Genomic DNA, 26008 nt, shown 5'->3' with positions numbered 1-26008 from the left:
ATCACAATAAACTGTGGAAAATTCTGAAAGAGATGGGAATACCAGACCACCTGATCTGCCTCTTGAGAAACCTGTATGCAGGTCAGGAAGCAACAGTTAGAACTGGACATGGAACAACAGACTGGTTCCAAATAGGAAAAGGAGTACGTCAAGGCTGTATATCGTCACCCTGCTTATTTAACTTTTATGCAGAGTAAGTACATCATGAGAAACGCTGGACTGGAAGAAGCACAAGCTGGAATCAAGATTGTCGGGAGAAATATCAATCACCTCAGATATGCAGATGACACCACCCTTATGAGGAACTAAAAAGCCTCTTGATGAAAGTGAAAGTGGAGAGTGAAAAAGTTGGCTTAAAGCTCAACATTCAGAAAACGAAGATCTAGGCATCCGGTCCCATCACTTCATGGGAAATAGGTGGGGAAACAGTGGAAACAGTGGCAGACTTTATTTTTTGGGGCTCCAAAATCACTGCAGATGGTGACTGCAGCCATGAAATTAAAAGATGCTTACTCCTTGGAAGGAAAGTTATGACCAACCTAGATAGCATATTCAAAAGCAGAGATGTTACTTTGCCAACAAAGGTCTGTCTAGTCAAGGCTGTGGTTTTTCCTGTGGTCATGTATGGATGTGAGAGTTGGACTGTGAATAAGGTTGAGCGCCGAAGAATTGATGCTTTTGAACTGTGGTGTTGGAGAAGACTCTTGAGAGTCCCTTGGACTGCAAGGAGATCTAACCAGTCCATTCTGAAGGAGATCAGCCCTGGGATTTCTTTGGAAGGAATGATGCTAAAGCTGAAACTCCAGTACTTTGGCCACCTCATGCAAAGAGTTGACTCATTGGAAAAGACCCTGATGCTGGGAGGGATTGGGGGCAGGAGGAGAAGGGGACAACAGAGGATGAGATGGCTGGATGGTATCACTGACTTGATGGAGGTAAGTCTCAGTGAACTCCGGGAGTTGGTGATGGACAGGGAGGCCTGGCGTGCTGCGATTCATGGGGTCACAAAGAGTCGGATTGAACTGAACTGAACTGAATTCACAGTGTATAGCTCTGTGACCTGCAAAACTCCAGAAAGCAGCCTTCTTGAGCACACGATGTGCAGATCCTATCCCTCAACCCTTATCTATGCAGGATTCAGGAGGCCCTAGGGCCATTAGTGGAGAGCTGGAATTTTTGGGTGGTTCCTCATATCAAGACAAAATCTGTCTCAACCCTCAGAGTGTTTCACATTTTGGTCCCTGTTGTATCCTCTGGAGCCTCACACAGAAAGCCTTATCTCGTGTTTCAGCAAAGATGAAGACAGGAGATCCCATTCAGGCCCCTTGGATTCCAGCCCAAGCTAGAGGCAATTCTTTTGATGCTGCTCCTTGTCCCTCGCTGAAGATGCTTGACTTTGCAAGGCTTCGATGGGAGGAGAGAGACCTAGGCCACGCCCCCCCCCACCCCGACCAGCAGGTGTGCCTGCCTCTGTCCACTGTCACCTTCATCCAGAACCTCGCTCCCGGATAGGTGCAGAGCAAAAGTAGAGCAGTCCGGAAATCAGAAAGAAAAACCTGCATTCCTGCTTCCTTCTAGGCAAGTCTCCCAAGCAGCAGGGCTCCTCGGGCTGTTGACTGCAATACATCTCCCCTGCCAGGGTTCCCTCAGAGCTGCCCTTTGGGCAAAGTGCTTCCAGGCTTCCTGCGAGCCCCTGGGTCATCCCATCAGGCTCCTCCCTGGTGGTAAGCCTGCTTGGGGGCATGTTCCTCCCCAAGAACTTGTGTGGCCAGGTTTGGGGTTAAGACAAGGGTTTCCCAGCCTGAGTAGGAAGGACACAGGCACTTCTCCTCTTCCAGGAGAAGGGTCGTGGACACATCTAGAAGCCAGTAATTCACCTGTCCTCTGTCCCACAACCTCCTTTCCAAGAAGGAAAGGTAAAATTCAACGCTTGTTACTTCCTTGGGTCTGGACAAGGGGAGGCACCTTCCCCTGAATGAGAAACTGTGGCCTCTGGGACTGAGCAGAGAATGAGAGGGGCTGGACCCAGATCGGTCCTCAGGACATAGTGCCTGTGGGCGTGCTCGGAAGTGGGAGGGGGGGAGCAGTGAGGGGATGTGGAGAAGAGATATAAGGCCTCTTGTCCCAGAAGCAGCCAGGAGGTGAGAAGAGGTGTTAGTGGCACCCAGGAAGGCAGAAGAGGCTGAGGAATTCAGGAGGGGCAAGAACAGCCCTACAGAAAAGGCTCTGGGCACACTCTCTCTCTCTTTTGCGGCCAAAGCCAGGGAAAGAACAGCCAGTTGCATAATCCTTCTATTTGCTCAGATCTACATTTTGCCTTGAAGCTCCCTGCCCTGGGAAGTGATTGAGGAAGGCACCCAGCAAGGACTGGGCAGGGCAGGGAGTCAGTAGACCAACCAGGGGTGCGCAGGGTCTTCAGCCTTTCTTCCACCACTGCCGTCCAGGAGGATGGAGGCCTTCAACGAATCTTCCCCGTTCAACTTCTCCCTCCCGCACAACTTTGGCAAGCGGCCCACCGACCGGGCGCTGAGTGTCATTCTGGTGATCATGCTGTTAACCATCATGCTCTCGCTGGGTTGCACCATGGAGTTCAGCAAGATCAAGGCGCACTTCTGGAGGCCCAAGGGGCTGGCCGTCGCTCTGGTGGCGCAGTTTGGCATCATGCCCCTCACTGCCTTTGGACTGGGCAAGTTCTTCCAGCTGAATAACGTCGAGGCCCTAGCCATCCTGATCTGCGGCTGCTCACCGGGGGGGAACCTCTCCAACGTCTTTGCCCTGGCCATCAAGGGGGACATGAACCTGAGGTAGGACTGGGGGTGAGAAGGGAGCTACCTGGGGAGATTGCAGTCAAGGCAAAGAGCCAGGAGGGGAGTGAATGGGGGCTGGGAGGGTGTTAGGGCAGGGGGTGGCAGCCATTTATGCTCAAAAGCTAACACTGGGCTGGGGGCAGACGCTGGGGTACATCTTGGCTTAGGCTCCAAGCCAAAGGGGCTCAGCTGGTCCAGGGACATCCTGGAGAGACCCCGCCCCTACTCCCAGGGTTGTCTCAAATGGCACAAGGACTGTCTTGAAGGAATACTGTATTGATTTAAAGCAAAGGGACCTCTGGTGAACTTTCACCCATCTGCCAGGGTAGGCAGAATTCTGCTTCAAGGCCAGAGATACGAAAGGGAGTGCAGATTAGTCCCAAAGATCTCCAAGGAGATCAAGGCGGCTCAGAACCAAAGAGCACCTCCAGTTCCTGCAGACCAGGAAGGAATTGCCAAAGATCCCCCCAACTGTCTGTGCAAGTGGGCTGTCCTCTCTGAACCTCCCCTCTCCACCCATCAGAGGCAAGAACACTTCAGCGCAAAGACACAGCCAGGTAGATCCTGGAGTCCCCCAGCACCAGGTCAGGGTCCCATGTCAGGACAAGCCTCACCTCAGCCAAACTGGGAGGAGGCAACAGCAGCATCCCCACACCCAAACCATTACAGCAGAAGTCAGTGAGGGTGGAATCCTGCAGGGGGCAGCTGAATACCCGTCCTTCCAAAGAGGTGGGACTCTGGTCTGGAATGTTTCCCAGGGCAAAGCCACGTCAGACTAGCTCCAGCTCCAGCAGCAGCTTCTGCTGGCTGAAGAAAACTCACCAGCATAAAAGCTCTGGCTCTTACTTAATTGTCCATCTCAAGCCTGTCTCTTATGGTTCAGTCCTCAGTGGAGAGGCTATTCCATGCCAGGCAGGGCAGTAAATTCAAGACAGTCCATCTGCTTGTGCCTGTCACTACCCTGCCCCTGACTGAACTGTACTAAGGAAACCAGCCAAGTAGGGAATCCTCTTCCTGGTGATGCCAAGTGATGCTGGAGCTGATACTTGAATGAAAAAATGATAGTGATCATGGGGGGTTACCTGGACCTGCCGCCTGAGAAGCTCTGGACTCTCTACCCATATAATTCAACCCTCACTGAGGTGTTTGATGGAGAGAGAGCCTGGCTTGTACAGTCTCTCACGGGAACATGTCCAGTATTCAACTACCTCACTGTGAGGAAGTTCTTCCCCTTATCTGATCTAGGTCCTTCCTGCAGCAAGACAAGCCCCTGACCTGATCTAGACAAGGCCCAATGCAGCCTCTGTGTCCCATACAGAGAAACCTGAACCATATCTTAATTCTGACGTAGAAGGGCTGCAACCTTGCCTGGTAGCTTAGCTGGTAAAGAATCCACCTGCAATGCGGGAGACCTGGGTTCGATCTCTGGGTTGGGAAGATCTCCTGGAGGAGAGCATGGCAACCCACTCCAGTATTCCTGCCTGGAGAATCCCCATGGACAGAGGAGCCTGGCAGGGTACTCAGGGCCTTATGGCTCTGTATCAGTAGAGCTGCGCCGGCGGGTGGGGAGGTGGGAGGCAGTGTTAAAGCACAGTAGGGGAGTCTCTAAGTGTGAGTGACCAGATGTCCCAGTCTCTTGAGCCAGTGAGTGCCAATAAGGTCCCTTTGGCAATGCCTGCTTTTCGGAGGCTCTAGGACTCCACCAGTGACGCCTCCAGTGACTCACTGTCTTGCTCAGGCTCCTGGTCTGGGCACCTGGGACCTGTCACCTCCACCTAGGCCCCTCAAGAGATAATACTTTGCAGGACAGCCACCTTCTGCCATAAAGCCCCTTCCCACAGACCAACCTCCCATGTACATGAAACCAGCCCTCTGACCCCACTCACCCTCCACCATCACAAGCTGCCAGAAACTTCAAATTCCAGATTGAGTTCACCTGAGACAACTTGTTACAGGTATTATAGTAATGATAATGGTGCTGATAATAAAAGACAGACTGGCAATGGGCCAAAGGCTCTACATGGGATCCTGATACGGCTTCCATGAGGAGGTGCTATAAGGAGCTCCATTCTAGAGACAAGAAAACTGAGCTTTAGAGAGGTTAATACATTTATCCGAGGCCTGGGGGCTCCAAAGCCTGTGCTTTCACTCAAATATCTTCAATGCCCAGTGTGGCTGGAGGATGACCGCCAGCCTCTGAGGTGTGGGCCTCCCTGCACAGGGCATATGCCATCCATCTCTGCCATGGCTATTGTGGGATTAGGAACTCATGGCTGGCATAGCTTCCTGCTTTTCAGGAGAAGACAGAATCTCCCTTTGAAGGTGAAATCTCCAAATTTTTAATTGTTGGCAATGATTTCAAATTTTTTAAAACACTGTGCAAGCCAAACTGTACATGTCAGAGGCCCAGATGCCACCCAGAGGCTGTGGGTTTGAGGCCTGTGTACGATACCATGCTATTCCCATGTGGACTAGAAAGGAGTGTTGAGACCAATTCCACTTTACACATGAGAAAGCTGAAGTCCAGAGACTTGCTAGAGGCTTCCCGAGAATCTGTGGGCAAGCTGTGTCCGGAGCCAGTCCCGGGGTCTCTCTTGCCAGTCATTCTGCTTCACGGCTGGAGTGAGGCTGAGGGAGATCCTCATGGGTGAAGGGGGAGAAGGAACATTCCAGAAGGCTGGGTGCCCCCTCCCCCGGTGGACCTCTCAAGGCAGCCAGGCACAGCAGCTCTTTCCTCTAGGATGCCGAGAGTCATGCTTCAAAAAAGACAGTGGACCCACAGGCAAGAGAAATTGCCCTCCCTGAGGGACAGAGAAGAGAGGGACAGTGAGAACTGGGCCCCTTTGATGACCACCTATGCCACGCCTCGAGTTCACCTGCTCACCCCCACCCCTCATCCAGCCTACAGCAGACAGCAGAGCCAATGGCTGTGGAGACAACCCAAGGATTCTCACAGTTCTCCCCACCATGAAAGTCTAGGCAGGAGACAGAAGCTACTCAGGTTCCCCGAAGTCTCCCACTTCACCACAGAGACTGACCGGTTCCCTCACAGCTCCCTCAGCTTCTGCTGCCAGTGCCTCTGTTAACAGGAGCTCAAAACCTGTCCCTCAAGCAGGGTATATACAGTTGCCCCAAAGCAGGCTGTGTGGAGGGCTCTGAGAATTTAAGCAGGAAGGTTTAAAAAAAAAAAAGAAATGTGCTCCATTCCCCCTGGTCCCTGGACCCCTAGACAAGGTCCATAGCAGACTCTGGGTCCTATAGACAGAAACCTGGACCATATCTTAATTCTGATGTAGAAGGGTTGCCAGCTTCCCTGGTAGCTTAGCTGGTAAAGAATCCGCTTGCAATCCAGATTCACAATGTTACTACATGACAGGTTCGTCTCAGAGCTACAACAGGACTGCCCTCCCAGCACTGCCCTTCAGGGTAACAGGATCACAACCATTACAGATACCAGAAATGTAGGCCAAGAGCCAAGCCCTTGCACGGGCGGAGGAGGTATCCGGAGGTCTGGGAGCACGGCTCCCACACACACGCCAGTGCACAAGGCACACCAAGTCCCAGAGCAAATTCCAAAGCTCCCGACATGCCGAGCCAAAGCAAGCATGACTCCTGTTCAAGGTCATCAAAACAAGCACACGAGTTTCATGTGTGGCCTTTCTCCTAGGCAGAGGTCAACAGCTAAGCGCTGTGTAGCCTACCGAATGCCCTCCCCAATCTCATTCCCCTCTTCCTACACTCAAGGAGCACCTCCCAGGATTTGACTTTCAGCCCTTCCACAAACCCTTTTATATTTTATATTATACTATTACTATGTATGTATATATCCACCAGCAAGATACACTCCTGCATTTGTTGTTTTTAAACTTTATATGAACTGTATCATACTACCCATATCATTTGACAACTTGCTTTCTTTGAGATGATAGGTTTAAAAATAAAAGAGCTATTTTGTGCATTTGAACTGCAGAATAGTTTGTACCAGGCTTCCCTGGTAGCTCAGTCAGTTAAGAGTATGCCTGCAGTGAAGGAGACCCGGGTTCAATCCCCAGTCAGGAAGAGCCCCTGGAGAAGGAAATGGCAACCCACTCCAGTATTCTTGCCTGGAAAATTCTATGGACAGAGGAGCCTGGCAGGCTACAGTCCACAGGGCTGCAAGAGTCAGATACGGCTTAGTGACTAAACCGCAACCACCATAGTTTGTTTGCATTGTCCTGTTGGCAGGCGTTTATGCGGCTTTCCTGTTTAAGCAAGTCTTGTGCCTGCTACCCCTATGATCACATGTGAGAGCATACAGGAACACAGGACTGCTGGGTCTTGAGGTTCACACGTCTTCATCTATCCAGACTAGTTGTTCTACATCTCACTCCCCAGGGCAGTGTATGAAGATCCCTGTTTCTCTGTGTCATCATCTGTATAAAATGAAATGTCATGGTGGTTTTAAATTTAATTCATCATAGGCTTCCCTGATAGCTCAGCTAGTAAAGAATCCACCTGCAATGCAGGAGACCTGGGTTCGATTCCTGGGTCAGGAAGATCCCCTGGAGAAGAGAAAGGCTACCCACTCCAGTATCTGGCCTGGAGAATTCCATGGACAGTCCACGAAGTCACAGAGTCGGACACAACTGAGCAACTTTCACTTTCATGGGAGGTCCAGCACCTATTCAAATCTTGTTGGCCATTTGGGTGTCCTTTCTGAAAATAATGCCCTTTGCCTATTTTTCTATGGGATGGTGGTGCTTCCTTCTTAATAATTGGTAGTCATTTGTTGTTTTTACATGTTTCAACAGTCTACTCATAGTTTGGGGCTTATCCTTATGTTTTGATAATGATATAAAACTGTGTATTTTAACTTAACCAACTGTATTAATATTTTCCCTTGACATTTTATATTTTGGGGATTATTTAACAAACACTTTACTGCCTTCAAGGTCATATATACATTCACCTATGTTTGAAAAGTTTTAAAGCTTTGCATCTCACATGAAGATCTTTAATTTATTAGTATGTATTCTGTGATCTAATTGTATCTTTTCCACCTGAATAGAAAAAATTCCTAGGATCAGTGAATTTTTTTCCAGCAACTTGTAACACCACCTCTTGTTGATCAGATGCTCAAATAAGCATGGGTTTATGTCTGAGATCTCTCTTCTATGTGGCTATTCTTGTACCAATATCACATTTTCTTTTATAACTCTATGGTAAATTTTGATAAGTGAAAGGAGTTGCCCTACCTTGTTATTCTTGGAAATTATGTTAATTATTTTTGACCTTTTACTCATTCATTTGAATTTTGAGACTAACTCTCAAGTCGACAAAAGTTATTTCTGAAAGTTTGGTTAAGTTTGCATTAAATTTATAAATCAATACTGCATCTTCCCATCCACAAAACTGGTATAGGTTTCCTTTCATTCAATCATTTCATATTAGGAAGTTCTTCCATATAATTAAAAATTCATTTACTAATAATTTTTTGTAGTAATTTTTAATTGATTTTTTTATTGCTAATGTATTCAGAATTTCATGGATTCTATTTACTAGTTAAAATAGAAATTCACTTGAATTTCCTCTGTGGACAGTTCTATCATCGGCTTATTTTAGTTTCTTCCTTTCCCCTCTATCTAGTTTTCCTATCTCGTTTTGCAATGCTAGCGAAGACGTACAAACTATAATTTACAGCAGGTGATGTGATGAGAACAGGTATCCTTCCTTTATTCCTCTAATTTTTCACCATTAGGTTTTCTATTTCTTGTAGATTTTTTGGACAGATAATCCTTTTCAGGTTAAGGGAATCCATTCTGTTGCTAGTGTGGTGATTTTTACCATGCATGAACACTGGATTTTGTTGAATGACACTTTTCTATACCATTTTTTTCTTTAATCCAATAATGCAGTGATACATATCAGTAGATTGCCTAATATTAAACCATTTTTATATTGCTGGGATAAACCCATTTTGTTCATTGTATTATTTTATAAAGGCATAGCTAGATTCACTAGGTAACATTTTGTGACTTTTGCTCCTGTGTTTGTAAATGAGAATGGTCCCTAATTTTCCTTTCTCATAATGTGACTTTTTTACCTTTGGTTCTAAACTCATACTAATCATATATAATTTGGGGCATGTTTCCCCTTTCTTTACTCTGAAACGATCTATACTTTGAATATTTAGCAGAACTCTACTATAAAATCATATACATTTTGTGTGAGGTTTGTTTGGATAATAGGTTTCAAAGTGTTTACTAAATGTCTTTAGTGAGTCTAAATTGATTCAGGTTTTCAACTTCATTTTAAGTTTTTGTAGATTTCCCAGGAAATTGTCCATTCAGTCTGAATAGAAAAATGAAAATATAAGACTATCCTTGATTTCTTCTATGGTCCTCTAAAATCTCTATTGTATCGGAAATTGTATTTCTTTTTGCATTCATGCTAAGATCAATTTGTGCCCATTTTCCTTTTTCTTGGCTAGCCTCGCCACAAGTATTTATATTATCGGACTTTGTAAAGAACCTGCTCTTGGTGTAATTGATTCTCAATTTATATCATTTTTAAAGGTTATTCTCTCATCTTTAATATTTTCTCTTTCACTGGGTTTGTTTCTCTTTCCAACTCTTGAATAAAATGCTTAGCTCATTAATTTTTAATCTTTCTTCTTTTCCTTTATAAACATTTCAAGCTATAAATTTTCCTCTTAAGGATGAATTTTGTCCTCTAGATTTTTAATATTTTTAAGATATAATTCACACACCATAAAATTCACCTTTTTAAAATCAGTAGTTTATAGTATATTCACACTGTACAACTATCACCACCAATTCCCAAACATTTTAATCATCCCCCAAAGAAACCTAAACACATTAGTAGTCACTCCCCATTCTCTCTCTCCAGCCCCCAGCAACCACAAATCTATTTTCTGTCCCTAGGGATTTCATGTAAATGGAATCATATAATACCTAGCCTTTCATGTTTTTGATTCCTTCACTTGCCATGCTTTCAAGATTCATCTTTGTGATAGCTGATATATAGTGGTACTTCATTGCTTTTTATGGCTGAAGAACATTCAATTACATGAATACACCACAATTTGCTTATCCATCAATATTTTATTTTCCACTTTTCAGCTGTAACTAATGTTGCTCTGAACACTTGTATGTACTTTCTCCATATTCTCACCGAGACTTATCATTTTTATTGCTTAGCTCCGCTAGTGGGTGTGAAGTGGTATCTCATTACCACTTTATCATTTCATTATCAGTTTTAATTTGTATTTCTTTTATAACTAATGGTGTCGAGCATCTTTTCATGTGCTTGTTGGCTAACTGTGTTTCTTTGGAGAAATGCCTATTCAAGTCCTTTGCCCATTTTTAAATTGAGTTATTTGGAGTTTTTTAGCTATTGAATTACGAGTTCTTTATATATTCTGGATACTGGGCACTTGCACGATTTGCAAATATTTTCTCCCGTTATGTGGGAGACTTATTTTGAGTATCCTTTGAAGCAGTTTTTTAGGTTTTGAAGTCAAAGTTACCTGTTTTTCCTTTGGTTACCTGTGCTTTAGGTATCACATCTAAGAAATCATTGCATAATCCAAAGTCAGTTCAGTTCAGTTGCTCAGTCATGTCAAACTCTTTGCGACCCCATGGACTGCAGCACATCAGGCTCTTCCTGTCCATCACCAACTCCCAGAGCTTGTTCAAGAGTTGGTGATGCCATCCAACCATCTCATCCTCTGTCATCTCCCCATATTTTAAAATACTATATTCTTCCTTTTTCCATTATGAGTTCATATTCAACCCATAAGAGAATTACATGTTCTGTTTTTCCAGTAGTCCTTTTGGAGTATTGATTACTGAGTAAACATTTGTTTCACCTCTCCTTTTTTCATAGGCTTAAAGTCTCAATTCTGGCCCCTCCCTTGGGTATTAAAACCTAAACACCAGATTACCAAGACTAACACCCTACCATCTACTCCTCCACATGCTGCAGCTTCAGCACAAGCCTACCTACTACTCGACATTCTTTTGTTTCTAGTCCCTGGAAACCTCCCCTCAGTTTCTTACAGGATGGAGTATGTGCTTAAGTGTTATAGGTGTTCATGACTATGTTGGGGGGAGGTTCCCATTATTCAGTCCACAGTATCTTTTGAGGGTCTCTCCTCAGCTTCTGACTCCTTGTGATATATCCACCAATTATGTTCTTGATGGCTGTACTCCAGACCCTTTGGACTAGGATGTAGTTGATGGTCATATCAAGCCCTCATCCCCAACCTTCTCACTAGAATGGACGCCAAAGCATATATTGTAAAGTAAATGTCTACAAATCCAAGATGTTCCCTAGCAGCTTCCTCTCCCCGTTGGTCTTTCTGAAGGGCCTCTTCCTACAGTGTTCTGAGATTAACAAGGATGAGATTCCAAATGCAGACAGCAACAGGGCAGTTAGGATACAAATGAGAACTGGGAAGATACATTGTTATTCAGGATCTGAAACTCACAATTTATCTTAAATAATGTTAAAGATAAGCCAAAACATAAAGGACATGAGAATATCAATGTTGGGAGTGTGTACGTGTGCATGCTGCTTCAGTTGTGTGCAACTCTTTGTGACTCCTGGACAGGAATGTAGCCTGCCAGGCTCCGTGGGAATGTCCAGGCAAGGGTACTGGAGTGGGCTGCCATGCCCTCCTCCAGGGGATCTTCCCAACCTAGGGATCGAACCCACATCTCTTACATCTCCTTTATTGGCAGGCAGGTTCTTTACCACTAGCACCACCTAAGAAGTCCTCAAGTGTTGGGGACTAGATTATTATTCAAGATAGAAAACAGGTCTGATGACCAGATTATCTTGTCACTTGACAGTGGCTAACTCTGTTGCTGCCTTCTCTAATACTCCACTATTGTGCTCCTTCATCAACTTTTTTTTTTACACAGTCCTCTTAATCACATGGGCTTCCCTCATGGCTCAGCTGGTCAAGAATCCACCTGCAATGTGGGAGACCTGGGTTCAATCCTGGGTTGGGAAGATCCCCTGGAGAAGGGAAAGGTTACCCACTCCAGTATTCTGGCCTGGAGAATCCCATGGACTATGGGTCGCAAAGAGTCAGATAAGACTGAGTGACTTTCACACTTAATCATAACCTCTGTTTACTGCTTTTTCTTTGCATGTTTTTTTGGTTTTTGAAATCCCTCCCATGCCACCCACTCTCAAAGACCAAGTGCTCTATAATTGTGTATACGTTCAAACTCCCTGAGAGAAAATGTTCTTGATGTGCTTAATCTTTGTTATTTTAGTCAGAACCACTATGTCCAGCCATGCCCTAGACTCTAAAGGCAGGCACTTAGCCACTGTAGATCAGGTGTTATTCTACAACCCAACGGGCTATAGTTAGTGATGGGATCGCACAGCTTTTTTCAAAATGGGCTGTGCATATGTACAAGTATAGAGAGCAAAAAGAGTTCTATTACGGAGGAGATCAAAATGGCTCCTTTCACAGTGAAGTGTACAGGGACCTGGGTTCAAATCTCAGCCTTCCCACCTTTGTGATCCTTCAAGTCCCCAGCTTCCTCTTCATCAGTAAAAAGGAGATCGTATGCTTACCTCCTCAAACTACTGGGAAGAGGAAACAAAGCAATGCATGTAAGATTCTTCACGCCACGCCTGGCACACAGCAGGCACTCCACAAATAGTACAGGCATACCCTGGAGATACTGCAAATTCATTTCCCTACCACTACCATAAAGCAGAATATCACAATAATGTAAGTCATGTGGATTTTTTGGTTTCCTGGTGCATATACATGTTACTTTTAAACTATACTGTGACTTATTAAAGGTACAATAGCATTGTGTCTAAAAAAATTTGCATATCTTAATTTAAAAATACTTTATTGCTAAGAAATGCTAACCATGATCTGAGCCTTCAGCAAGTTGTAATGTTTTTGCCAGTAAAGGGTGTTGCCTCAATGTTGATCAGGATGGTGGCTGCTGAAGGTGAGGGTGGCTGTGGCAATTTCAAGAAGCAACTCCTTATCCATTCAAGTTTTACCATGCGTTGCAGCAATTCAGTCACATTTTCAGGCTCCACTTCTAGTTCTTGCTATTTTCACCACAGTCACGTCTGTAGTTGCTTCCTCCTCTAGTCTTGAATTGCTCAGTCATCCACGAGGCTTGAAATTAACTTCTTTTAAACTCCTGTAACACTGATATTTTGACCTCTTTCCAGGAATCATGAATGGCCATCTAGAATAGTGAATCCTTTCCTGAAGATTTTGTTAATTTTGCACAGATCCATCAGAGGAGTTACTATCTATGGCAGCTGTAGATGCATCTTCTTCTGATAGAACACTGTTTCATCTGCACTGAAAATCTCTTTAGCATGGCCATCTTCACTGATGATCTTAGGAAGATCTTCTGGATAACTTGCTGCTTCACCCTGCACTTGCACATATATGCATATGGCAAGAAACATCCATGTTTCTTCTGCAGATTCCTCACCTCTCTGAGCCTTCCTAGAATTGAAGAGAGTTCAGGCCTTGATCTGGATCAAGCTTTGGCTTAAAGGACTGTTGTGGCTGGTTTGATGGTCTCTTTAGATCACTACAACTTTCTCCATAAGGCTGTTTTGCTTTCTTCTCATTCGTAAGTTCACTAGGGTAGCACTTATAATTTTCTTCAAGAACTTTGCCCTTGCACTTACAACTGGCGTTTGGTGCAAAAGGCCTGGCCTTCAGCCTGCCTGGGATTTCCACAGAATCTCCTAAGAGTAAACATTTCTACCTTTTAACTTAAAAACATAAGAGACATCTGACCCTACCTTTCACTTGAACACTTAAGAGACCAGTGTGGGGTTTGTAATTGGCCTAATTTCAGTATTATGTCTCAAGAAACAAGGAGGCTTGAGGAGAGAGAAAAGGGGGAGCAGTCAAAACACACACATTTATATCCTTGAAATTCACCATCTTACATGAGCATGACTCACAGTGCCCCTAAACAATTACAATAGTAATATCAAAAATCACTGTGACAAATACAATGAAAAAGCGTGAAATACTGCAAGACTTGCTAAAACACGACGAGACACCAAGTGAGCAAATGCTGTTGGAAAAACAGCACCAATAGACTTGCTTGATGCAGGACTGCCATGAAGGCTCATTTATAAAAACACAACTGTGAACTGCAATAAAATGAGGTATGCCTGAATTAATGAGCGCCCTCTCTCTCTCCATTTTTCCTATGTCTCCCTCTCAGCATCGTGATGACCACCTGCTCCACCTTCTTCGCCCTGGGCATGATGCCCCTCCTCCTGTACCTTTACTCCAGGGGCATCTATGATGGGTCCCTGAAGGACAAGGTGCCCTACGGCGGCATCATGATATCACTGATCCTGATTCTCATCCCTTGCACCATAGGCATCATCCTCAAATCCAAACGGCCACAATACGTACGCTATGTCACCAAGGTAAGAACCTGGGGGTCTGGGCAGGGAGTGAGAACCCCACCATCATAGCAGTAAATGGCTTGATCCGAGTCATTTGGGCTTCTTCTGTGTCAGTTTTCTTTCCTTGATTAAAAAAAAGTCTGCTATTGATACAACCTACTTCATGAGATTGTAATGCATATGAGAGTATTTTTGAAGCGTTAGCAGGAAAAAAAGGAAAACACCACACACAACATACAACCATTTTGATAATTTTTTATCATGTACCTACTAGATGTTACATTTTATGCTACTAAGGATTCACTGTCCTCAAAGAGTTTAATCACAGAAAATCAGTAACACGTGAGAAACAAGACACAAGAGTGTATAGTCAGGCATTGGCAGAATGCAAGGAAGGTAAGGTTAAGAAGGGCCAGGTAGTCAAGAAAGGCTTCTCTGGAGGATGGAAGGAGGGGTGGTCTTGAGCGAGACCATGAATAAAGGGTCAGATTTGGGTAAGCCTAAGGAAATGTCTGAATAGAGGAGTTCAGAGGGAGACCAAAGGCAAACATGGCTGACTAGATAAGAAGGTGGAGGGGAAGAGACCAGAAGAGCTGGGAGGCACACTCACAGCGCTTTGGGAATGGGATGGAGGAAGTGGAGAGTTGGTCCCAAAGGGTGTGGGGGAGTGCCATGAGGGCACCATACCACTGCCTTGCCTTGGAAAAACCAGACCCTTAGAGAGCTCCCTCTGCCAACTCTTATGACCTTGGAGCTCACTCCCCATCAGTCTCTCCTCTGGTTCACTGCTCACCCCTGGGATCCAAGTGCCAACCTGGTCCTCGGGATAAACTCTGCATCCTGAAGGCCTGTTTTTGTTCCTGCCCCTGGATCTATGCCTTTGAGCCGGTCTACAGGGTACACTACTTGGAAGCGCAAGGCTTGGCAGCAGCTTTAGGCCTGGAACAGAGGTTTGGTCAGATTTCCAGGGTCTTTCCATTTTCACAGTGCCATTGTCAAAGGTAGATTTTTGCCCTTGCCCTGGTGCAGTCCTAATACCACGGCCACAGTTCCCCTCCCGACCTGTTGGAAGATGTGAAGTCTCCTGCCAAATGGCTGGTCACCCCACTCTGCTCTGGACAGCATCTTCTGTTTTCACCCTTGCTTCTCAGTAATCTTTTATTCATCACATCCTCTTATTCCCACAGCCTCCTCCTCACTCTCATTTTTAGAATGACACCGTATTAATTCTTCCCAATCAACATCAGTTCTGGTTTACATCTCTCCTTTTTTTCAGTAAGTAGTCACTGGACTGGACTTCCTGTTTCAGCCAACACCTGTCTTTCCTCCCCTTCCTAGCCATGCTCCCAGCAGACATCCACTGCCCCCACCTACCTTCCACTCCCACCCAGCCCCCAGGGCTGTTCTCCAGTGACAACCCTCATCAATCAGTGTCTACTCCTCAGTCTCCCATCCACTCACATTTTGATGACCCCTTGCTCCACTTTCTTCACCAAATCCAACAGACATGTCTCAACTATTCTTTTAGTGGTTTTTGATATGGCTGACCACTGCCTCCATCTCAGAAATCTTTCTCCTCAGCTTCAGTGACAGGGCACCTGCTTTCCTACCACCTCTCTGGCATTTCTTTTCAAACTCCCTTGTGAGTTCCTGTGGCAAAGGTTACTTCTCTGCATTCAGCCCAAGGTTTCTGCTTTTCTTACCTACGCCTGGGACCTTCCCACCATGAGATCTGGCCCATCTCAACAGCCATCTACAAGCTGATGACCACCAGAACAGTATCTTCAGCGCTCACAGCTCTCCTGACTCCAGAATCCATGTATTAACTACCAAATCTTTCTACTGAATATGCCTCAGGCATTTAAAACTCAGTATGTTTTAAATTTAAACCATTTCCTCAAACTTGCTCTTCCCTCCTCCCTGTGTCGTCATCTCAATGAAGCATTTAATGTGCCCAACTGCCTGAGCCAGAAACCAGAAAGCCATTCTCCACGTCCTCTCTCCCTCCCCACCCACACTAATCACCAATTGCCAGTTCTGCCTTCTTTTGCTTGAGTCCATGTTTCTCCATATCCACTGTCTTCATTCAGGCCACTCTCCTCTCTCACTAAGCTACTCCGTCTTCTAACCTGGTTCCCTTACCTAATTTTAACCTGAGTCTGGAAAGAACAAACTATCATGTCACTCTATTGCTTAAAGCCCCTCACTGGTTCCTTATTCTACCCCACGAGTCATGAGGCTCCTCAGCCCTTTCTTAATTTGGTCTCAACCAACCTCTCCAGTGTTAGCTCTTTTCTTTGCACATGCCCTTCCCTCTGCCTGGAATACTCCTCTCTCCAAAATCCCACCTCCCTCACCACCACCTTTCAACTGGACACATCCTTCAAGTCTCAACACGATTAGCACCTGCTCTGGGAAGCTGTTCTCAACCCACAAGCTTGGACAGAATGTGTGTCCTATTTGCTCCCTCATCACCCAACATCCTTGTAGCATTTATTGTATTCGTATTAAAAATACCACTTGTTTTTATTCCCCACACACCTGCAAGAAGATCCTAAGGCTGTGTCTTAACACTGAATTCTCTAACACTCACATCTAATGCCTGAGAATAAACAAAGGAATAGAGGACAAATCCTGTCTCTCCCACACATGAGTAGACAAACAAAAAACCAGAAACATGAACCTGTCATCTCACTTACTGAAGAGCTTGTGGAATGTAGAAACAAAAGGAAAAATATATCACACAGAAGATAAAAATGTGAAATGAAAAAAAAAAAAAGACATCTTTAAGGACACACAAAAAAAAAAAAAAAGTGAAATGACCCCGATATCACTTAAAGCAACTTTGCCCTCCTCCACTTTGTAGGTGAAACCAGAGACTAGAACCCCAAAAGCAACTGATATAACGTGTCTCCTGATCTAAGTATTCTTCTGAGAATGGCAAATACTCTAAGAGATCACTTATACGTGGAATCTAAAATATGACATGAATGAACTTAACTGTGAAACAGAAACAGGCTCACAGACATAGAGAACAGACTTGTTGCCAAGAGGGAGAGGGGCAGTACAGAAGGATGGAATGGGGGTTTGGGGTTAGTAAACTGATGTATACAGATGGATGGACAAGGGCCCACTGCATAGCACTGTCAGCTATATTCACTATCCTGTGAGGAAATGTAAAAGAATGTGAAATGTATCTGAGTCACTTTGCTGTACAGCAGAAATTAACACAACACTGTAAATCAAGTACACTTCAATTTTTTTTTTTAAAGTGTTCTGAGGATGGAAAAAAGAATCTCAGATCTTAAGGCTAGAGAGGGCTTCAAGATGAGGTAGTCTCCTGCCTTATTCTCATTTTATATATAGAATAACTGAGGCCCAGGGAATGTCTCTCATTCCTGTTTTGTTACACATCCATGACTCAATTCTACAGTAAATGACCCCAGAGAACATTAAAAGGGCTGAGATACACCTGGACAGGAAGGACAGGAGCCAGTAACAAAGAATCACATAAAATATAAGTGTACCTTAGGACCTGCTTTGCCGCTGGCCAAACCTCCAAGGTTAGACAAGCAGAAGGGCAACAGCTCCATTAATCAATTGCTCCCAAACAAGATATCATTCCCATGAGGTTGCAGATAAAAGTGAGTGGCCAAGATGTAAAGGCTGAAATTTTCTTGCTTTTACATTTCTTTGAGGACTATGCTCATTCTTAATCTTCCCAATTCATAATGTAGTGAGTTACAAGCTGGAACAACTGTCCCAGCTTCTTTGCATACCGAACACTCCTAGAGACTTTCAAATCAAAATTACCCAACTTCTGATAACTGGCTCTGACAGAAGCTATCTGTTCAAACTCTGCTCAACCAGTAGCATTCCCTAGTGAGAGGTCACATTTGGACACACCAAGATACAATTTTAAGGATGCCCTATTTGGGCTACCCTGGTAGCTCAGATGGTAAAGCATTTGCCTGCAATGTGGGAGACCTGGGTCTAGAAGATCCCCTGGAGAAGGAACTGGCAACCCACTCCAGTGTTCTTGCCTGGAAGATCCCATGAACGGAGGATACTGGCAAGCTACAGGGGGGTCACAGAGTCAGACACAACTGAGCAACACTTTCACCATTTGGAAAGGTAATTCAAATAATACTGTAACTCACCCATGCAGGAGTTTATTCAAGCCTATGTGGTTAGAAAGTTGGTGAACCTGAGCATGACACAGTCCAGGTGCCACTCAGCATAAGCCACTCACCACTCTCATTATAAGGATCCCACCCTGACATTGACTCAACCACGCTACCTATGCTTTCCCCATACCTGTTGCTACTGACCGAAGACTTGACTCTCCTTTGTCTCAGTTTATGCCACCTTGTGACTTCTGCAGCCTGCGGGCCTCCATGTCAAAATTTTCACACTTGTCTCTGCTCTTGCCTCCCCTTCTCTGTAACTCTACAAACTCCCTAAATGAGAGAATTGATTTCCTCGTTGGGTCGCTCACCAACCAGGTCACCTACATGGGAAGAGTTAGGCCAGGTTATCTCCTGGATCCCTGGCAAGCTGAGCTGGCTGCCCATGAATGGACAGACACTCATCACAGCTTTAGTCAGCAATGACAGGGCAATGCAGGTGACAGAAAACATGGTCACCTATGAACAAACAACTACTGTGGCCTCTCTTCTTAGCAAGAGGTCATGGACAGGAGATCCGAGTGACAAGAAACTGTGAGATATTACACTCCACTCCTTTCCCTACAAGCTACAAAGCAGTCAGTGGTTCTAAGATGCTAGGTGCTGTGTTGTCAACCTCATTCCAAAAGCTGAAGGACTCACCAGTTTACATATCTTGAGGAGGGCTAAGCCAGTTTTCACACCTGGGTCACATCAATGTCTATGCTCACCACCACTCTAAAGGCCCCAAGAATGGGAGAATGAGAATGAGGGCTTGAGATTAATACTCACGCAGACAAAGAGGGCTTCCGGATTCACAATCCTTGTAGCCCAATACCTCCTACATTCTTCATTACCCTCTTCAGAACAAAATCTGGACATCAGGTAGAGGACAAACCCAAGAGGCAAAAAATCCAAAAGGAGAAATTAACTCAAAACCCAAGGGTGAACTAAGCAGTTTATCAGTTAATTTTTGTTGTTACTCAGTCATGTTTGACTTCTTGCAACCCCATGGACTGCAGCACTCCAGGCCTCCCTGTCAGTTGTATCAGTTAATAGTCTCTCAATAAAACTTAAGTCATTACTAGTGAGATTCCTTCCTATCCTGGGACAGGACCACCAACAGTACAGGTGCTGTTTTATATGATTATCAGTTGCAACATGATTTAGAAACACCGAACTGCGCAGTTACAAGTAGAGCAACATAAATAAACGTTAAACTGTCACTAGGACAACACTGTGAATGTAATTAATGCCACTGAATTATACACTCAAAAAAGGTTAAAATGACAACTTGTGTGTTCTATATATTTTACATTTTTTTTAAAAAATTGCATTAGGAAATACCAAACACAGGTGTGAAATGAGCTGGAAATGGAACCATAACCATTACAGAACACAGTAAGTTCAAGGAAGGTTTGCTGCACACACTTGTATTTCAGAAAAGGCTTCCCTGGTAGCTCAGGGATAAAGAATCCGCCTGCTGGTGCAGGAGATGAGGGTTCAATCCCCGGGTCAGGAAGATCACCTGGAGAAGGAAATGGCAACCCATCCAGTATTCTTGCCTGGGAAATCCCATGGACAGAGGAGCCTGGTGGTTGCAGTCCATTGGGTTGCAAAGAGTCGGCCACAAGTTAGTGACTAAACACCACAACTCAGAAGATAAGAGGGACAGAGCTTAAGTTTATGCATGCATTTTCATCAGTTTAGATGTCACTCTAAAATGCAGACATGTAACACTCTTTGAAACCTTGAATCCTCCTTAGTAGAGAAAATTCTTAACATTCTAATTTCATGATAAATTGCCTACTGAAAATTCTAAGTGGTATGGAAGATCCAACTATAAAATCATAATCTTAAAAGAAAAAAAAACATACCATTGCTCCTGATGACAGTTGCTTTCACAGCTCTCACCTGGGGTAGGGTGGACCTGCACTGTTTCTAAAGATTCATTACCTGAGCTATTTGAAACTCTTTTTAGGAACTTTCCTATCATCCCAATTTGCAAGTCACTCAAGAAAAGCACTCATCCCTATACATCATTCAGATCTAAAAGCACATTATCTGACTTCATTACCTGCTTTAACCAGCATTGCTTCAAATGATTTTTGGCAACTTCCAGAAATCAGATTCATCCTAAAATAGATGAAGTCCCTACCCATAAAAGAGGTATTTAAGACAAGTACCACAAGTTCTAAGAACAGCTTCTACTCAGTTCCAAGATATCCAGAGCATCCAAAGCATTGTTGGGATGCGTAAAGAGAACTTTCATTTACAATACCCACTTTGCCGGAGGGCTGAATAGTCTCATCCTTCAGAGTCACAGCACTTCACTGAAAACCTGCTACTCAGAGATGTCTATCAGAAACTATGTCTGGCTGAGCTTTCAGTAACAAGGTAATCAGACCTATGACCGCCAGCAAGCTGCCCAGCTACAGGTAAGAAATCCAAGATGATGATAAAGGTCTTGCGTACTCCCTTTCACTTCAAATATGTTTATTAAAATGTTTTCCACCTTCGGTATCCACCAGCGCTTCCCTAGCTCTCTGTGCTCCTCCATATCCCCACACCCTTCTAACTGCCTTTTCTTCTTGTCCTTATTCGCAGGGAGGGATCATCCTCCTGCTTCTGTGCAGTGTGGCTGTTGTAGTGCTCTCCGCCATCAACGTGGGCAAGAGCATCTTATTTGTCATGACACCACACTTGCTGGCCACCTCCTCCCTGATGCCTTTCATCGGCTTCCTGCTAGGCTACCTTCTCTCTGCTCTTTTTTGCCTCAACGGACGGTAGGTATTATTGTTTTAGGTCCCACTGTCCCACGCCTTTCAGGAAAAAGATAAGATCCACAATCTGGGGAAAATAATTTTTAAGCAATATATTCAAATGCAAAAATGGAACAAGGCAATTGGACTGAGGAACAGTGGGGAGGTACTGGATGAATAACACAGAGAAACAAAATCCAAAGGTATCTAATCACACAAAGAGGAACAGTTCATGGCGAAGTGCTCCCTAGCAGAGCCTAGACTCCACCACCTGCCCAACTCCCTGGCAGTAAACGGCAGCGGAATAGCTCCATGTCTTCATGACAAGCCTTGATGAGGAAAAGGATCCCTTCCCCTTTGCCTCCTTTTCTGTCTAGGTTTTAGTTGTAACACACCACCTTGGGGTGGCAACTTTATAATAAATGTGCAGAGACCATGCTTACAATTTTTTAGCAAAGAACTATTTTAATCACTAATTGCAATTCAGTGAATAAAATGTTGTATTAAATGTAACAGTACATTCTTTAGCCCATAAAGTGTAAAGCAAGAGAATGTGTTCTCAAGGCAGATAATGGAACCAAACTTTCAGTTGTGAAGACATCCAAGCCAGAAATCGGACCACAGAACAAGGTTCCCAGACATTTAGACAATCTTTTACTTTATGCTGAAATCCTAATTGTCCTGTATGTAACTCAGCATGTGCCAATGAACAATACTGGCTCAGATCTTTTCTCCCCGTAGCCAGACATTTTCCCCAAACTTCATTTTGGTAATTCCACAAGTGACAAACTGTAGATTTCTAAGCTAATCAAAAATTCCCTCATTAAAAACTCCCCACATGGACCTACTAGTCACCATTTTCCACAAAGCTGGATTAGTGACCTAAGAAATGGGTCAATTTGACTTTTCTCAAAACCCTGTGCACATGGCTCAGTTCCATCTTTCTGTGTTGGACTGTCAGTCTCTCTTATAAAGTATTTGGGAGAAAGATGACCAAGTGAAGTTGCACCCTTATGTCCCTTCTCTGAAGGCATTTGGTTGTTTTTTAATCAAAACAGATGCAAACGCACAGTTAGCATGGAGACTGGATGCCAAAATATTCAACTCTGCTCCACCATCCTCAATGTGACCTTCCCCCCTGAAGTCATCGGACCACTTTTCTTCTTTCCTCTCCTGTATATGATTTTCCAGGTTGGAGAAGGGCTTCTCCTTGTTGCCATCTTTAGGTGCTATGAGAAATTCAAGACTCCCAGAGGTAAGTACTGAATCATTCCCCTTTGAGCTCTACTCTCACCTGGGACATGATTTCACCAGCAACTGTCTCTGGCAAGGACCTTTCAAGAGGGGCTGTAACCCATAAAGTCATTAGGAACCAGACAGCACCAATGTGCAGGAAGGAATTTCAAAGAATCAAACTACCCATAGTTAGTGCATCTCATTTTCGCTGGGAGAGTAAGCTGTGGACTTTGCCTCATGGAACAGAGGGGATTTGGGCTGCTTTAACTGGGGAGACCATGCGGATGAATCAGACAGAACTGTCTTAAGCATTACATGGTTATGAGATCAGTAAGATTCTGTGTTAAGAGTAGGTTCTCAAGCCATGAAACCAGGTCAGAGCCCCAGCACCATTGGCATTGCTTTATGAGGGAAAACATGAAAGCAACGCAGTCTAATAAACCAGAACCAAAAAATGAGGATTCCAACTCTGGTTACACAGTAACAATAAGTCAACTACTAATCTAGATTTAATCTAATTACTACTGGATTAACAAATTCCTAGCCCATAGCATCTCTTTTTTAAGATGCTCAAGAGTATTCATTCTCTTCAAGATACAAACTTCAAGAAAGCCCACTGACTCCTTTCCTCAAAGTGAACATCAAATCTTTTTTTTTCTTCAGTATCTTTTTTCAAACCCAGAAAACTCAATCTCATTTGGTAACATATTTCAGTATTTTGTAACTCTAAACATTAGTATATTCATCTTAACCACTCATTCTTCAACTGACTCAACTTCCTATAAACTTGAAGATGTCTTAAGACCTCTTCAAGACCCAGAGCCTGAATCACACCCTAGGAGAAAGAAACTTACCCTGGTGGAATTTATCTTACAGTAGCAAATGAAGACTTACAGTAACTTAAAAGATGTAATCTTGGTTATCAAGCAGCCAAAAAGAAACCAATAAATAACTGATCATTACTTATGAACCATTTTTACTCAGCTCTGCTTGAAAACTAGAGCTATAGATAAGCATGCAGTCTGATACTTCTCTAAGATCAACTCAAGCTATTTGTTACCATTCAAGATTTCCACCCTCTTAACAAAAAAATTCCAGATCCCCAGGCTTGCGGTTTTAGTACCAGAAAGGGCTGAAATGCCAAGAGGCCATATTTTATAGCTTCTGGCTCTAGAAATCAATGTATGTAGGAAGATTCCTTGGGAGAAAACTAAGTGAAAATTACTCATCTCACATACTGTCTGGGCCCAAGTAGTGTTCAAGTTTAAGGATCTGTCAGTTTTTGTGCTTTGGACCCTTCTAGAAAGATGGGAAAATGGGAAAAGTGAACCCTAAGCATCTCTCCTTGCTACCACCATGTAGGCAGAAGTAAACCCAACATCACGACAGGCGTAATGGAAACACCTCTGGGAAGACTTCTCACTGACAGTGCTTTGCTCCCTGCCCCCACTGGTCCCAGAATGCAAGTCAACCATTGCTTACATGGACTCAACTCCCCAACTGTACCACTTGTACTAAGATGATAGAGACGGAGTGAAGCAGAGTCAGTGCTCTCTAGACCTTACTGCTCTTTATTAGACCCTTTGTTACGAGTATTATCATTAGAGTTGTTGAGGTGAAACCTAATTTTTCCTCAGTTTGACTAAGTCATGGGGAGAGAGGTGGTCAAGAGATAAGAGAAAAAAAAAACAGCACACCCTAAGGGAAGTTGATATTATCCCCCAGACAGAACAAGTTTCTTAATCACTCTTTTGTTCTTCCTAACCCATGACCCTTTTCAACTTTACAGATGACACAAAAATGACCTACAAAGTTGATGCAACTGAAGAAACCCTCCCAACAGCTCTGGGAAATGGCACTTACAAAGGGGAGGAGTGCAATATTGGGTTTACTTCAGGCTTCCCCAAAGAGCTGGATTCTGGTCAGAAGGCAACTGAGCAACTCAACATGGCAAACTGAAGAGAGAGCAGAAAGAGGATCCACCTGTGGTGTGATTAGTCTCTCTCCAGCATTTCCAGCATAAACTATCAGAATCATTAAGCCTTGCATGGAGAACAAAGTGGGAGTCTACCCCGCAAGGCTTACCTGTCCTCAGCTCAGGACTTGATACCTGTTTTAAAAAATCAAAGACTTATTCAAGGACAGCCCTACAAAGGCAGGCACCAAAGCTGCCTTTGCATCCCTATAACAGTGCCTAAAAGGCATAAAAAAGCAATTTCTGAGCTGGTCAGTAAATGGGCTTTCACCCTAAAATCAAATATTAAAATTCCGTTCCCAGTTTTGTGACCCAAAAGGGAAATAAGACGCTCAGAGTATTGTAGGATTAGTAGACTTCAGAAGTCATTTCTAACCTTTAGATTTAGAAAAATCTAGATCCCATTCTTTCCCTTTTGACATCATTGGCACCAAAGCTACTGAGAACATGACACCAACTGGCTAAGACAAACTCACAACCATTCTGAAATGAAAGGACATTCTGGAGAACACAATTCTGGAAGAGAGCTTTAAAAAAGAAAAGGAAGGAGAAGTATAAATACCAAGAGAATAGTTTCTCTAATCTAATAATCTACCCCATCAATTCATTAGGTATCAGCAGTTTTCACGTTATGTTCAAATTTAAAATTGAGAGTAAACTATTGCCAAAATTAGTGATTGCTAACTTCAAAGTACTGAAATTCTTAAATTTCCAATTTTTCCCAATGAAATTTAGACATTTTCTATACTGCTCATAGGCAAACACATACACACACAGGCACATTAAGTCAAAGATAAATAAAAACACTTGCAAACAGCTGACTATACCTCGATTCCTTGTGAATTTCATATCCCTTAATGTGATTAAGTACAATGGAAACCAAGGCAAGTAAACATCTTTGCATCCATCTGGCAAATCTCCAGAACTATCACTACTCCCAACAGAACACCAACTTGGGTCATTAACCACCTCTTAAAAATGCTAATTTGTTTTTTAAAAAATTGTAAAGATATCTGCCACCTATCAACCTTACATTCTACCTACATTTACTTATCTGTTCAAATTGTTTTCTCTCATATCTAGCTGACATCATCTACTAGACCTGGTTAGGAAGAATATTAAGTTCAGCTTTTTGAGTTAAGTATGGCTGAACTTGAGATATATTACACTCAAATTTCCCTTAGAGGACCAAGCTGAACCCTGAATAGCCAATCTCCATGTTGCTGAAAATTCAAGTATAATTTAGTCAGCTCTCTGTATCTGAGATTTCACATCAACTGATTCAACCAACCATGGACCATGGAATACAGCAAGAGGTATTTATTGAAAGTCTGTGTATAAGCAAACCCATGCAGATCAAACCTGCATTGTTCATGGGCCAACTATATATAGAAAAGTAATTACAGGGAGTTCCCTGGTGGTCCAGTGATTAGTAGGACTTCACACTTCCACTGCAGGGGGCAGGGGTTCAATCCCTGTCCGATAACAAAGATTCTTATGCCTTACAACACAGCAAAAAAAAAAAATTACGTCACACCACACAAAACCTGAAGTTGGACACAACTGAAGCAACTAACTGTAAAACCTGGTCCTAAAACTTTGCTTAGGATTACAGCCACGCTCATTATT

The 26008-nt window shown here is 43.8% G+C and overlaps 1 protein-coding gene and 1 long non-coding RNA gene across 2 annotated transcripts in view; one reads left to right on the top strand and one right to left on the bottom strand.

Moving 5' to 3' along the window:
- LOC113899043 overlaps positions 1–19922 on the bottom strand; it is a 24557-nt gene extending 4635 nt beyond the window's left edge. The window contains exons 1-2 of the long non-coding RNA XR_003512819.1: positions 19199–19922; positions 4694–5608 (exon numbers count right to left, since the gene is read on the bottom strand). This is a non-coding gene — a long non-coding RNA (uncharacterized LOC113899043). The remainder of the gene's footprint in view (positions 1–4693; positions 5609–19198) is intronic.
- Positions 2137–26008, top strand: SLC10A1 (solute carrier family 10 member 1). The gene is made up of 5 exons (XM_027552272.1): positions 2137–2804; positions 14051–14261; positions 21014–21192; positions 22227–22423; positions 24194–26008. The coding sequence occupies exons 1-5, from the start codon at positions 2449–2451 to the stop codon at positions 24361–24363; spliced, it is 1113 nt and encodes a 370-aa protein (XP_027408073.1). The 5' UTR covers positions 2137–2448; the 3' UTR covers positions 24364–26008.

This window comes from Bos indicus x Bos taurus, chromosome 10 (assembly GCF_003369695.1).
Source record: "Bos indicus x Bos taurus breed Angus x Brahman F1 hybrid chromosome 10, Bos_hybrid_MaternalHap_v2.0, whole genome shotgun sequence".
NCBI lineage: Eukaryota > Metazoa > Chordata > Mammalia > Artiodactyla > Bovidae > Bos > Bos indicus x Bos taurus.
The sequence above is the reverse complement of the archived record's forward strand: the minus strand, read 5'-3'. Positions and strand labels throughout refer to the sequence as shown.

Coding starts and splice junctions, on each gene's coding strand:
- SLC10A1 (XM_027552272.1), top strand. CDS start 2,449: ATGGAGGCCTTCAACGAATCTTCCCCGTTCAACTTCTCCCTCCCGCAC. Junction 14,262..21,013: donor ACGTACGCTATGTCACCAAG/GTAAGAACCTGG, acceptor CCTTATTCGCAG/GGAGGGATCATCCTCCTGCT. Junction 22,424..24,193: donor GAAATTCAAGACTCCCAGAG/GTAAGTACTGAA, acceptor TCAACTTTACAG/ATGACACAAAAATGACCTAC.